This window comes from Sarcophilus harrisii, chromosome 6 (assembly GCF_902635505.1).
Source record: "Sarcophilus harrisii chromosome 6, mSarHar1.11, whole genome shotgun sequence".
Classification (NCBI taxonomy): Eukaryota; Metazoa; Chordata; class Mammalia; order Dasyuromorphia; family Dasyuridae; genus Sarcophilus; species Sarcophilus harrisii.
Window position 1 is genome coordinate 186,294,785 of NC_045431.1, and position 15,396 is coordinate 186,310,180.

General features: G+C 38.9%; 1 protein-coding gene across 4 annotated transcripts in view; it reads right to left on the bottom strand.

The window, feature by feature from the left end:
* Window positions 1–1,073: 1,073 nt before the first annotated feature.
* The window catches only part of SH3BP2 (SH3 domain binding protein 2), a 110,586-nt gene continuing 96,263 nt past the window's right edge, over window positions 1,074–15,396 (bottom strand). For all 4 annotated transcript variants that reach the window (XM_031942376.1, XM_031942377.1, XM_031942375.1 and 1 more), the window contains 6 exons: window positions 12,008–12,599; window positions 9,415–9,523; window positions 8,202–8,257; window positions 7,229–7,307; window positions 6,198–6,257; window positions 1,074–4,724 (listed from right to left, as the gene is read on the bottom strand). In XM_031942376.1, coding sequence (XP_031798236.1) covers window positions 4,587–4,724; window positions 6,198–6,257; window positions 7,229–7,307; window positions 8,202–8,257; window positions 9,415–9,523; window positions 12,008–12,599 — 1,034 coding nt within the window. In that variant the 3' untranslated portion in view covers window positions 1,074–4,586. The remainder of the gene's footprint in view (window positions 4,725–6,197; window positions 6,258–7,228; window positions 7,308–8,201; window positions 8,258–9,414; window positions 9,524–12,007; window positions 12,600–15,396) is intronic.

A 15,396-nucleotide genomic window follows, 5' to 3' on the forward strand; every position in this document is an offset into this window, starting at 1 on the left:
AAATAATGGTGATATAGATGAGATAAAGTTCTGATCTTGAAATAAGGAAGGTGACTTCAAGACACTTAACTATGTAATTCTGGGCTAATGATATCAGAAAAAAAACCCTCAAAAACCTCTGCCTGCCTCAGTTTTCTCATCTATAAATAGTAGCGATCTCAATGGATCATCATGAGGATAATATGAAATATTATCTGTAAATGCTTATGTAATGCCCTTCGAAAACTTTAGGCTATTATTAGACTGGGTACATGGCACACAATAGGTGCTTAATGTTTATTGACTATCGTTCTTATAAGGGCAGATCAAAGCTGGGCTTTTAGATATGTAAAATTTTACCAAACCCTTTATTCTTAATAGGCAAAGCATGCTTTTAGCTTTTTAACAAAAATTCTTGCTATAAATCCTCTGCTAAAAGCCCTAATGATTTATATGTATGGTTTGGAAGTGAATTAGCTTCTCAAGGACATTGCCAGTAGAAATTGTAAGGCCTCCCAAACTTTAGAAAGGCTTTGGATCTGGGGCAAAGGAAGGGGCTTTGTCTATTGTCCAGAGCCTATCTAGGAGTGGAAGGACTTATCACCAGAACAATGTTCCTTAGGGTGTCAGCTACAGAAGCTCATGAAGATTATTTGCTAAGGTCAAAAGTCTCATATAATCCCCCAAAAGTTTCTTTAATATTAAAGTATATTTGTGGGTTGTATATGAATAGATATCTATATGTGTATGTATGTTTGCACAAATAATATGAATATAAAATACTTTCTCAGTCTTATTTCACAAAATTTCTCTTAATGTATTCTACACTTCAAATTGGATTGCTGGCTATTTCCTGAACTTAACATACCATCTTCTGCTCTCCATGCAAACATTCATACAAGCCATCCCCCATGATTAGTATGTACTTCCCTTTCTCCTTAGCAAGGTCTTTCAGAATTATTTGCTTTCAAGGGGCAGCTCAAACCCTACCTCCTCCCCTGCTGCCTCTAGCTGAAAAGTCAATTCTTCCTCATATTCTAAAAGTACACTTCTTGTATTTTATACTCTTTATTTATACTACACCATTTAAAAAATCTTGTATCCTGCCATATATTTATTGTTGAATGACTAGTTCCAGATATTCACATGTAAAAATAGCACAGATGCTATTATAATAGTCACATAATGTATAAAAAAGAAAAATATTTTTCATTATTAGATAAACAAATCAAGTTTTTTTGTACCACTTTGGTGTCAATTATTTGGGAGAGGGGGAAAGAGAAATGCTTGAATACCTGATTACCTGATTCAAAAGCTGGAACCACAGAATGTTAGCATTATGGGTCTTTTAAACATGGAATACTAGATTATAAACCATAAACTTTTAGAGCTAGAAGATGAGGAGAGGAATCTCAAAATTTACAATGCAAGGGCTAATTGTGATCTTAAAATGTAGAACAGCTTCAGAGCTAGAAGGCCTGAGGACATAAAATGATCACAGAAAGGAACCTTAGATCATTCAATCCAAACCCTTTCTTTCACATATAAGGAAACCAAGTCCATTGCAAAGGACTGACCTGCTCAATATCTCACATGTAAATAAGCTGCCAGAAAAGTGAGAACTCAAACTTCTGTTCTCCTGATTCCGGCCTCAAACACTTTGATCTTCACCACTCTTGTTTTCTCAGTCTAGAGAGGAGTCAAAATCACTACACTGCAAGGATCAGAACAAAACAATGGCCTAGTGGAATTGCAGGGGCAGTCATGTGGGTTTTGATTTTCAGCATTATTTGGAAGATTGCTGAATGTTATCCACTGAGGAAACAAAAAAGCCCAAGGAAGAAGGCCAAATTCTGAGCTTTCTCCTACATGTTTTTTTTTCTTTTTTTTTTTTCCTACACTGTTTTTCTTGGGGAAAGAGAGTCAGCTGCAGTCAGATCTTTCACTCCAGAGCTTTGCCTCCCTCCCAGGCCTCCCCCACCCCCACTGCTATGTGTTCCAAAAGGCACATTGCCTTTGGGAACATAGGCGTTTTCCATGTTGCTCTGGAGCTGGTCCCTCCCGAATGACTCATTAATTGGCTCTTGCCCCTTTTGAGGCCTTCCTCTAGCTGGTAGAAGAGGCTGAACTGTCAGCCTGGAGATTTGATGGGGGAGGAGAGAATGCAGGAGGGTCCAATATCATCTATTTGGAAAAATGAGTTGGAAATCTTGACCTCATCAGTGGACTTTGGAAACAAGGCTTCTAGGAATTGCAGTTTCTAAGAGCAAATAACTTTTACATTTTGCTTTTAAAAATTACACTAGGGACACCTGTAGTTCTTGCAAAGTAGAAGTATTGAAATTGAAAACTGAAAATTTCCACATTGGGAAAGAAACTCAGATCATTTATTCCAACTCAGACTCAAGTCATAAATCTTATTCTTCAACATCCCAATTAAACACCTCCAAGGATGGGGAACTCACTGATTCCTTATATGGTAGCCTAATTCACTGTTGGCCAGTTTTGTTAGAAGGTTCTTATACTGAACCACAATCAATGAGCAAGTACTGATTGTGTGCCAGACACTACTAGACATTGGGGATTTTGAAGACAAAAATGAAATCATCTCTGCCCTCAAGAAATTTAGTCTATCTGTGGAAGAAATATGTACCTATATCAAAATAGATAAAATAGATTCAAGATGATTTGGAAGAAAGAAGAAGAAGGTACTAATAGCTGGGAGGATTAGGAGAGATGATTGTGAAGTTCTTCATGAAATTAAGCAAAAGTCTGCCTTGCAATTCCATTTGGGGCAGCAGACTATGACTGCAATGACAGGCTAAAAAGAAGCCATTGCTAACAAAGCTACCCAGGAACAGAATGAGATGAGTTCCTCAATAGTAGTGGAGTTCAAGTGGGAAAAAAATATATTTTTATATATTATAAATAGGACTCATGCTTTAGGACTGGGTTAGATAGATTCTGTGATTGAACATCATCTTTTCCTTTACTTGGGAGCATTGCCAGGAAATGTAGGAATCCTAAGGAGCAAGAGAAACATGAAAGCTCCCATCTTAGTGCAATATTGAACTGAGCAGATTTCCCAGCTTGGTCTCAGAGCCCATTCCTGATAGAACTGGTCAAGCCTGTGTAATCAGGAATGTTTTGAGTTCTGGTTTATTAGTTACCATCAGAATTCCTCTTTAATTAGAGTTTAGCACAGGGGGAATATCAAAGGACAAACATTCCATGCCGAGTTAATTGTCCCCAGAGAAAAAAGAAAAGTCTGCTGCAATGCAAACTTCGAATGTCTTGAGAGTCTCCTCCCTCTCTTGGCGCCAAGTCCCCATTTGTCTTTAATCAGCCCATGATGGGAACAAAAGGGTCAGCATCACATGGGTTGCACAAGAACAAGTCCTTTGGTTGGCTTGCTGCTGAGGAACATGAGCCCAAGAGTCTAGGATGAAAGGAGGGCTCAGTCTGCATCTTTGTGCAATGGAGAGTGGTTTCCCAATGACACTTTGCAAAATGGTCACTGAGAGGAACCCAAGAGGACATTGTGCACACCCAGTCCAGGAGAAATCCTAAGTATCAAATGGCTTGCCCAGGATGGAGAGCCTCATAACAATCCCCTTTTCAAATAGTCCATTCCCATGCTCATCCTTAGTAAGGATCCACCACCTCCCCAGGTGGGTCTCTCTTCTCTTGCTCCTCCTTATGAATGGCAGATAGTTTCCTTTCTCCAATATTCTCAGTTCATTTTGTTGCTTGTGAATATATTCCTGGCCAGCAGGCAAAAAGAAGAGTGGAGTCTGTGTGAGGTCACTCTGAAATGTTTCTTGCTCGAAACCCAAGTAAGTTAAATACAATTTTTCATGTTTAATACAATTGAAAACAATCCATTAATAACAACAGCTAGCATTTATACGGTGCCTATTATGTGCCAGGCACTGTGCTAAGCGCTTTACAATTATTATGACAGAACAACCCTGGGAGGTAGGTGCTATTATTATCCCCATTTTACAGATGAGAAAACTGAGGCAAACTGATTCAGTGACTTGCCCAGGGTCACACAGCTAGTAAGTGTCTGAGGCTGGATTTGAACTCCAGGTCCCATGCTCCATTCATCAAACTATCTAGCTGCCTTAAGTCATTAGTTCTGTCATTCTATTGCTAAGATTTCTCAAGTTGACTCAGCAATTATGAGACACAGTATCTTGTGCCCTGATCCATAAAAGTATTTCTGTCCATTTCCATAGTGACCTTTTCCGAATATTGTCATTGATCTATCCAGTTTGGCCACCAGAGAAGAAGATCTTTAAGAACTGCTTGGGAAATGGAGTTGAGGGTGTGCTTTTTTATGATGATGCATTCACTCCTTGAGGACTCAGTGGGGGAAATTAATGGAAGAGAGGTGGGGAGTGAACCCAATTCACCTGCTTCTGGGAGGAATACAGAGCAGAACTATAACACAGGTTCAGAATAACATGCAGGACAGATGAAATCGAGGACCCAAGTTGGGTGGTCAGCTGTCAGTAGAAGTCAAGACCAACCATCCAAGTCTTTCTTTTCTTCTTCTGTCTCCAGATTCAATTATTGCACCAAAATGCTAAGTCAGACAGGTGTCACCTGGGCCCTGAGTATCCATAGGGATGCTGAAGAAGCAGGCTCTTGTGACCAGGCAGAACGTGGGTGTAATAGTGCTCAACCAGGCTTCCGATGCTCAGAAACAAAAGCTCTCCCTCAAGGTAAAATCTGGAGTCCTGGGATAAGAACATAAAGACAATGGTCATCTCTGGGATCTATTTCTTGCCCTCCGATGCAACCAAAAGCCTTGGGGAAAGCAATAATTGAGGGGTGATTAGCTCTTTCTTTATCTATGGGTGCAGCATTGCCTATCACTGGCAGGGGCTTGAAGCACATATATGGTTGGAAGGGAACAAAGGAGAGAAAAAAATGAAAGAAAGATCAGTAAGAGGAAAGGGACAAGAAAAGGGGAAAGTAAAATCACAAAGGGGGAATAGAAGAAAGGACATGGAATAGGAATGGGGGAAAAGGCTTCCTAGCCTGGAATCTCTATGGAGCCAAAAGAAAGGAGAAGGGAATGGGAGAAGAAGAAGAAGGAGGAGAGGGATGAAGACAGAATAAGAGAAAAAAGAAACAGGAGAGGAAAAGAATCAGAGTATGTTAACAGCAGTGAGAGTTTGGAATACTTTCTCTCCTCCAATTCTTTTTTTCTTTTCAGTTTTAAAATTATTTATTTATTCATTTTATTTTTGATCTGTAGAATAAAACAAGCATCCCTATAACAATATAATTCTTATTTTATTTTTTTCACGTAACATAATTTTAAAAAATGATTGCGCACGAAACCTTGTGAGGTTACTTATTGCAAGAAATCTCTATTTTATAGGGGAGGAACTAAGAATCAGAGCAGTAAAGGCTCAGGGAGGTCACTTTTGGTCACATAGCTAGTAAATTTTAGAACTGCGAGAGGAACCTTTGTCCTATAGCCTGGTGAATCTGATTCTAGTTTCCCAGTAGCCAAATCTCATCCAGAAAGTTGAATCATCATAACATTTTGGCATATCAAGTGGATCAAGAGCTATGTTTATAATCAGGATGACCAGGATTCAAATCCTGCCTTTGATTCTTACTGGCTGGGTAACCACTGGCAAGTTCCTTAGCCTTCTCTGAGTCCCCGTTTCCTCATTTCTTCAGTGGGGGGAATGAGAGGAAAAACATAACAGCTACAGTGACTGTCTCACAGAGTTGTTTTGAGACTTGAATGAAGTAATACTTGTGAAGCGTTTTGCAAATTCCAAAACACTACACAAACATAAGTCACCCATCATCATCCTGGTGATCTCCAATTCTAAAAGAAATCTTTTAGTCTTCTCTGTGGCGCCAGTCCCAACACCTTCCTTCCTTAGCTCTAGTGGGAGCCCAGTCACCAGGGCTTTTATTCGGAGTTGCGCCATATGATTTAGATCAGTGCTCCCTTCTGCCTCAGGGATTCCAAAGGCATCTACTGGATCTATGTGGCAAAGTAAGTATGAGATGAGATATCACAAGTGTGAGATAGCCCAGTAAAGAAAACACAAAACACAAGGGATTTCTGCTGTAAGATCTCCTCCAATCACCCGCACAATCAGACTAACAGCTCTAGCTTAAGGCTTGGTCACAGGAAAACAAGAGACTTTGATTTCTTGAGGCTTGTAAACAACATCTCTCACCTTTTCAAAAATCCGGTAGTTTCTCACTTTGTTAAAGGATTCATCCCACACAACTAAAACCTGAATTTAAGAGGGGGAAAAAAGAGTTATCAAAAAGTCAGTTCATGGAAGTCCTACAGAGAGCAATTTGATGTAGGGGATTTGTAGGAGTGGAGCAGGAGAAATATTAAAGAAAATGGGTTTTCAGCTGACACCAGTGGGAGGCTTCAGCAGAGTAAGGAGCTCAAGGCCTAAGTTCTAGTCCTATCCCTGAGACATTTTCCTTACTCTGTTTGACCTTGGATCCAACTACTCACAATTCATATTTGTAGATGCCCCTTGAGTTAGTACCAGTAGTATCTCCAATTTAAAAAATAAAGGTACTAAGCTTCTAAGAAATTAAGTGCCTTTGTTCAGTTAAATAACAAATGCCAACATCAGTTTTTTTTTTAATTTGTCAAGGCAAGGGTTTGGATTAGATAATACATCTTGCCATTCTTTGGGTCTGAGATTCTGCTATCTAACCTTTAAGGCTGGCAGAGAAAAGAGGCAAATCCTGAGGATTTCTATCTCTTGCCCCAAAATACCCTGCCAACTCTGTTCCTCATTTTTCTTTTTACCCCCTATAACCTGAATAGTTGGGTAACTCACTGGAAATGACTTTAAAAAAAACTATTTTTGTTCCTGGCAAATAAGGAGAAAAATTGATTATCTTCTTGTGAATTTTATTATTGACATCAGTAAGAATATCAATATTATATTTTCTGTTAGATTAACTTCTAAGAAGCTCAGTTTCCAGTCTGTAAAATAGGGATACCTGTACTATTTGTCTTCATAAGGGTATTGTGAGAAAAGCACTTTGCAAGCTTTAAAGTGATCTATAAATGTTGGCTATTACAATTATTAGATTATCTTCCAGAAGGCACCGATTGTGCCTTATTTGCCTTTCCATCTTCCCCAATGTCTAGGCATAGGGCTCTGAACATAAGCATGTACTTAATACTTGTTGAATGAATGAATATATTGAATATGAACATTTTGTGGTATGTTACCTTTCCTGTCTTCGAAGAATTTCTAATACAGTAGAGTCCATCTTGTGGTTGTCCCCTAGGATCAGTGGCTTTAAACAAGCTAAAACAGAAGACAGTAATTGTAAGGACTTAATCGAACATTTCCAAATGTAGCTTCCTTGCACTGAATTGCTAAAGCAGAAAAGATAGGCTGTAAGCCCACACTATTGAATGCTACCATAACGTTTTCAAATAGTACCACAGTTGGTAATTAATATCTTTTCCTTTTCCTGTTAGTTTCGTTTTGAACCACACATGCCTGGAACTTAACAGGACTGTGCTATATAAGCTCAAATATTATTTTAAAAGTTCAGTTGGTTTCCATGATAATGGCATATCATCCCATTTCCTAATCTCAGCTATAAAACTGCTTCCTACCAGGGTTTCCTGTGGAAAGAAAGTAGTTTCTGGTATTACCATCTGTTTTTCTTTCCAGAAAGAACAATGATAATGCCCCAGAATTGAAAGGGACCTTAGGGAACTAGTCACCTAGTTCAAAATATTCCTGAGCATTCATGAATCCCTTCTGTCCCAGGTATCCAAACACAGCAGAAAACATACTGGATTGAAAGTGCAGGGATCTGGGTTCAAACTGCAGTTCTACCATCTATTACCTGAATGACATTGAACAAATCCATTCACATTTCTAAGGTTCAGGCCCCTCGACTGTAAAATGAAATGAGTCTAAATGGCTTCAATGTCTCTAAATCTATGATCCAACTATATCCAACAAGGAGTTACTCCACCTCTGCTTGAAGAGGCCTCAATGATGGAGAACTACCCCAACAAGACAGTCCAATTTGCTTTCAGACAACTCTAAGTGTTTGGAGATTCTGTCATAGATTGACTCCAAATTAGCTTCCTTATCACCTCCATTCATTCTTTCTATTTCTGTCCAACAGACAAGAGTTCCATATCTAAGCTCTTTAAATATAATAATTGGAATTAAGCATACTTTTCCACTTCATAGGATTCCGTGGTGTTGACAAAGATGGAGCTAGGCAGCGGCACCTGGAAGAAAGAGGAAGGCAATGTATACAGTGTCTTAGTAAGAACACACATTTAAACACAGCCACATTGTTGATAACAATCTCCTCCTTGGTCCTCATGCAGTTTCATGTACTGTAATTCTCTGCTGCATTTATCACATGAGATTCTGTACTATAGGCTTTGTTTTTATATCTCATATCCCTACCAGACTGAAAACTTCATGAGAAATCTCCTTCATGACTTTTCTTAATTTTGTATTTCCCCCATTGCCTTGCACAGTACTCTGAATACAGTGGTAGTTTGTGAACTATTTGGCAAATGCTTTCTTGAATGAAAGCACACTGATGAATGAATTCTGTAATCCATGCCCAAACACTTGGGACTCGTCCATTTAGTAGTAAATACTTTCCTCTGGCTGTCTCTCCTTACACCATCAACTTACTGGAGTACCATCTTATGACTAGCTGTTAAAGGAACCAACTTCCTATGAATCATTCCCAGACTCTCCAAACTGGATCTCTCCTTTTCTTGAGTTTTCCTTACATCATGTTCATATCTCTTTTAGACAATGATGCTCTAATTTGCATTATTGTGTCTTGGCCTTGGTTTCCATACTAGTTTGAAAATTCCATTACAACAGTAAATGTGTCTGACTCATTTTTGTATGTCTTTCAGTACTTAGCATGGTACTTGCACAAAATAGATGCCTAATGTTTACTGAATCAGTATATTTGTGTATATATATATATATATATATAGATATATGTGTGTGTGTGTGTGTGTGTGCGCGCGCACACCCCACAAGTTATTTATTTAGAAATCTCATTATAAGACTTTCCATGCTGCTCTATCCACTCTATGAATAGAGACAGTAAAACTTCCCTTTGGAGAAGAACACAGGCAAACCAGAGTAATATCCTAATGCCCAGCTTTGATTGTGTTATTATTCTACTTAATAACCTTCAATGTCTCCCAACTATCTACAGAATAAAGTTGAAATTCTTTAAGCTGGCACTCGAGACTCTCCTTGATCTGGGACTACTTGATCTAAAACATTAAACTACGGAACTTGCCAAACTGGATTATTCATCATCCTTCGATCTCATTCTACCCAGACGCCATCTCCTGCCCACCCTCCCTGCTAGGACTGTTCCCTTCCTTTCCTGAATAAACTGTACCTTTTCATAGTCTTCATCTGAATCCTCGCAGCTTGTATCAAACTTAGTTGAGACTGAAGGTTTCTCAAAGGAAAAGCTTCTGAAACTCTGTCCATCTGGTGGGGATCTCCTGGAAAGAATAATTCAACTGTGAACACTGCTTATTACCATGACTAACACTCTCCTCAATAAGTCCACTTGTAGAATGCCAGAGCTGGAAAGGTCTTTGCAGATGATCTAGTTTACCCCTCCTCTCATTTGGAAATCTGTCCAAGATCACACAACAATGTCCTGGAAGCCTGGGGACTAGAATTCAGGTCTTCCAGTGTCTTTCTTTTCCTCCATACAGCCTCCCAGTGCAAGGATCTTCACTGAGTTCTGAGATGGCACATTGTAGCCCTGGGACTTGTGCTATTGACCACTTAAGAGTCAACACATTAAGTTGAGTGTCTCTTTCCAGACAGTCTTGATTTGAAAAGTCAACATTTTCCTCCTCCTCTGAATATGTGCTAGAAGCCAATGTAATATAAACTGGGAGCTCATAGGTGTTGCAATGGAGAGAATACTCAACTAAGGGCTCACAAAGACCCAAGTTCAAATCCAGTTTCAGACATTTACTAGCTGTCTAATCCTGGACAAGTCACTTTAACCTGTCTGCCTCAGTTTCCTTATCTATAAAATACTGATGATAATAGTTCCTGTACCTTCCAGGGTTATGAAAATAAAATGAGCTAATATTTGTAAAATGCTTTGTAAAGCTTAAAGTACTATATAAATGCTTCCCATTATTATTACTAAGGGAAATAAGAAAATTAGCTGTTGAAAACTTGAATTCGAGGTATACTATTTTGATTGCATTAATCTTTATGGTGCAATTTCAGGAAGTTTGGCTGTAAGGACTGTGGAATTCACTCTCTTCTTCTGTGCCTCTATTAGACATATATGCTCATTCTATCAATTTAAATAGCAATCTCTCTATGCCTTAATGGACAGGATTGAATAGTTGTTTTGATTGGGCAAACAAAACAAACAAAACTAAAAATCAAAAAACTTTGGCTAGAGGTCAAACTACTGAGAAGAAAAGAGGCACAGAAAAAGTGTTATGGGGTTGAAAGAGCACTTGGGGTCAGAAGATCTGGATTTAAAAAAAGGCTTGCACTAGATCATTTTGGAGTTTTCTTCCAATTTTGAAATTCTATGTGAGGCTTCCTGGGAGTCCCAATTCAAACACTAAGCACTATGGGTCTTAGTTTTCTCATTGGTACAGATGAAGAAGATGGGAAAAAAAAAGAAGCTCTTAAGGTCCCTTACTGCTCTGTGATCTAGGGTTCTACTGAGTGTCTACTTACTAGCTTTGTAATCTTAGGCAAGTCATTTTCATTTCCTGAACCTCAGTTTTCTCATCTGTTAAATGAGGCTGCTTAGATTTTCTCCCCAGAATTATTGGGAGGACAGAGTTTTGTAAGCCATAAACTCAACTTGTTCTTTAAAGATCTGTGATTTTTTGTCAGAGTGGGTCTGCTCAGGCAAATCCTGACACTTTTACAACATTAGGGACAGTTTTAGTGAGCTGCTCTAGCAAAAAGCTAGAAGCCATGGCGAGTCTCTCTGAACTTAAGTTAGGTTGATCCCTGAAAGACAACTGTGTTCCTAGAACCGTAAATGACGTCTAGTTGACTGGGACCTGTCAGAACTTGTACTCTGCCAGGAAATCCATAAGCCATAAAAGCCCTATGCAAACATGTGTTTTCATTATCCCAAGTTCAGTGGGGCTATGAAAGTGCCAACCAACTTCTTGGTGGTAGGGGAGGTTTCCATGTAATAAATAACTAACCTATGACTGTTGTGGGAAGTTATTATGTTTCTAGATGACTTTTAACTAAAGCAGGAGACTCCTACTGTTCATGGTAGATAAAAGAAATTGCTTTTGAAAGGCTGAATTTAATAATTAAGATGTTATATTAATGATCAGTCCTTAATTTAATTTTTTTCAATACAGACTTGTGATTTCATTAATATGGAGAATGACCAGTACAGAAGCCACTGCAGATAGAATCAGCACCTTGTGTGCAATTTAGATACTCAAAACTGCCTGGGATATTAAGGGCTTAAGTGATTTGGCCAGGGCCACACAGCCATGTCAAAAGTGGTTTTCAGTTACACTAAAATGGCTACCTACAAGCAAAAGGCATTATTATTATGGATTGCAATAATTTCCAGTATCTGTCTCATTAATTTAAAAAAATAATTAATACTTTTTCTAATAACTAAAAATATTTAACACATAAATACACTCTGGAAAGCATTTCTAATAGGCTTTCTGACATTTGCATCTTTCAGATTTTTCTGATTAAAAATGAAATAATGGTAACACCAATTCTTTCAGAAAGCTCTAATTATCCACAGATGTGTAAGGATTCATACAATTTATGTTAATCATGCACACATCACCCCCATCATTATCAGTGCAGTATTATAAAAGAATTAATGATGGTCAGAAAAAAAGATTTCATATGAAAACATCAAAGTGTGTGCCTAAGAGATCCCATCTTTTAAGTTTTGACTGAAAGATGACAATTTCCAGTGAAGGATTAAACCTTGAATGCCAACTTACTGTAGTTGAGGAAGTGGAGGTTTTTCAATTCTGGGTTTCAGTTCTGACACAGAGTGCTTAGGTGTCAAGACCGGTGGTTTGGGAGTCACAGGGGGCACAAAGAGTCCAGGTTTAATAGCTTCTCTTACAGGCGGTAACTCTCCCACCTTTATCAATTTGGGCTTAATGGTTGGGATTGGAGGGGGTTCAGTCAGAGGCGATCCTTGAAATGCTCCTCGAGGAGACAGGTGGATGGATTTTAACTTGTCACAGTTTTTGGAAGTATTCAGAAGGTGACTGACAGATGCGACCTCTGGAGAAGCTGGTTTTCTGAAGCTGGGCATAGGAGGTAGATTTCCCAGGGGTGGATCACTCTGTCTTCGACTGGGAGAGGGCACTTTCAGATTGGGCTCTGGCCTCCAAGAAGAGATCACTTCTCTTTTCAGGTCCTCAGGATTGATTTCTGGCAGGCCTCTTTTGGGAGGTGGAGGAGGGTGAAGAGGTGTGGAGCCCTTGCTGGAAAACGAGTGGGACCGCTGTGTTTCTGAGTAGGTTGGTTTTCTTGGAATAGGGATCGGAGGTGGGGGATAAGTTGGTGGGTGAATCATAATATCTGCAAAGTAAGAAGCAAACCCTCTTTCAAAGAAAGTAACTGACTGCTTTACTCAAAGTGATATAGTAAAAAAGGCACTGTGTTAGGAGTTGGAGACTTGGTTTGAAATACAGCCTTGCCGTTACTATCTGTGTGGATCTACAAGATTCTGAAGCTAAATCTATGACTCTGTGAACTCAAAAAATTAAAATCATCTTGAAGGAGATATAAAATTTACATAAGATATTGTCTTTTTTCATGGGGCTTAAAGTCTAGTAGAGTGGATAAGAATGATATGCAACAATATATAAATGCATTAATGGTGGTACAAAAAACAAAAGGTTACTAAGAGATCTGAGAAGACACATATAAACTGGGGACAATGTATCAGGGAAGCCTTCCCAGAGGAGGTGGCATTTGAGTTGGGCTTTAGAAGATGGGTACAGATTCAAGGGGGAGACATTTTAGACATAAGGGAAGGCATGAGCTCCTTGAGATCAAGGGCTACATCTCAACCTTCTCTGAATTCTTAGCATCTGTACTGTTCTTTTCATGCTCAATAAAAATTTTCTGATCGAGTGCCAAAAGAGGTCTGAGCCAAGGTCCACAGACCATCTAGAGAATGATGTCCATCCTTCTGCAGAGGATCAGACACGTGACAGCTCATTCTCCTTAACTTGTTTCTCAGTAGGTATGGATTACTCTAACCTACTGCCTAAGAACCTCTGGTTCCATTTTCTTGATAAAGCACCTCCTGAAGTATCTCATCTGACTTACACAGGTAATGCTCTTGCCATGTTTCTTTTCCATCATTTACTCTCATGTGACTCTGGTCTATGTTGATCTCTGTGGTCATTAAAATGAAAGGCCTAACCTCATAAACTTGATGTGGTTAGAAAGACTAAATAATATGGGGAAAGCAGGGCCATGACCAGAATTATTCTCTCAGGAGAATAATTCTGTATATTACTGGGTCAGAGTTTTGAAAGCTAAAGGGATTTTAAGGGATGTCTAAGTCTCTCATTTAATAGATGAGGAAAACAGGCTTATAGAGGATGAATAATTTATTGTTGGTCACAGAACTAGCTAGTCATGGGGACAAATCAAAAACATTCTTTTAGAATGTCAAGAGATAGCTGTCTTTTTATGATTATGTTATTGCTGGCTAGCCCAGTGGCAGGAGTCTCTTATACAAAAGAATGGCTGGGGATGAAGAGATGATTATGACCACAGTGAATAAACATATCCAGACACAGATTTCAGTGTATTTTTCCATTCGTTAGGTCTACATAACTTCCATGTAATTGGCAGGATTCACAAGGGCTTGACAAACCCCGAATGCACCACAGAGTGCATGTCTTTAGTGCATGTCTTTCTTCCTGTCCACATGTATTTACATTTTACTATCAATATATTACAGATTACTTGGAAAGAAAACATTCCCAAGTACTGGACAACATCACTTAAAACTGAAGTAGGGGAGGCCCATCTGAGGATGCAGTACTGACTGCTACATCTACTTCACCTTGTGCCTGAGTCCTGCTTCCTTCTAGAACAGGCCAGGATGATAAGGCAGCTCTTAGGAGACTTGCTCATCACCAGGGCTTTCCCCAACTCCATAAATGGTCAGGAGTGGCTCTGGCCAGATGCACATGGCTTTTCTAGGGATACAAACTCACTAAGAACTTCCTACTTCTTGCCCTTTATTGAATCTTAACCTGATATTGTGAAACAACAGCCTATAGCAACGGGCTACTTGTCTTCCTAATCTCTTTTCCCCTTAATTCCATGAAAGAAAATTCATCTGATTCTAGGATTTGATGGACTAAAGTCAATTTAAAAATTGGACTAAACACCTCTGGTAAACTAATTATTGGGGATCTTTACCTCCACAGGTACTACTTTCTATAGTTTTTTTTTTTTAATTTGAACATTTACTAGCAATGTGATGCTGTGCCAATCACTAAATCTCTCCGAATATCATTTTACCTCATTTGAAAAATAGGAATAATATTTATTCTACTTTGTCTCTGAGGATTGTTATATAAAAAGCACTTTGTAACTACTATGTATTCAGCACCATTCTGGGGGTACATAAGGAACAACTAGGGTCACCATCTTAAAGCAATGGTGCTTTACCTTGCCATGGCCTACCAGATTCACTGATGAATCAGATTCAAATATAATTGACAAACAAAATCAACACAAATACGATACAACATAATGTTAATTTGTGATTTTTTAAGACAATATGTAGCCCATATTGAAATCTATTTGAAAGAGACAGGTCTAAAGGACCTCACAAATCCAGTAGGTGACATGAGAATCATGCCCATAGAACACCCCAAGGCAGCACATACTCAGGTTTTAGATTGTACGAAATCAAGCTACTTAGATTCACAGAAGGGAGGAGAAAGCTTAAAAGTGTTAGAGATCCACTTCATTAACAGAGGAGAAAGCTGAAGCTCTGAGAGGGGAGGGGATTTGTCTGCAGTTCACAGGATAATAGCAACTTACAAGTCATTTCATTTTGTTAATGAGGACCCCAAAGCCCAGAATCAATAGAATTCTCCCAAATAAGCAAAAAAAGAGCTAAAGCCCGGGTCCCCGAACCTTGAATCCAGTATATTTCCTTCTTCCCTCATGTTTTCCTTCTTTTCTTCCTTCTTTCCTTCTAATTTCCCTTTCTCCCTTCTTCCTTTCTTCCTTCTTTCCTTCCCTCCTTTTTCCCCCCTTCTTTCTTCTCTTTCTTTTGAAGTAATTGGGGTTAAGTGACTTGCCTAAGATCATACAGCTAATAAGTATTAAGTGTTTGAGG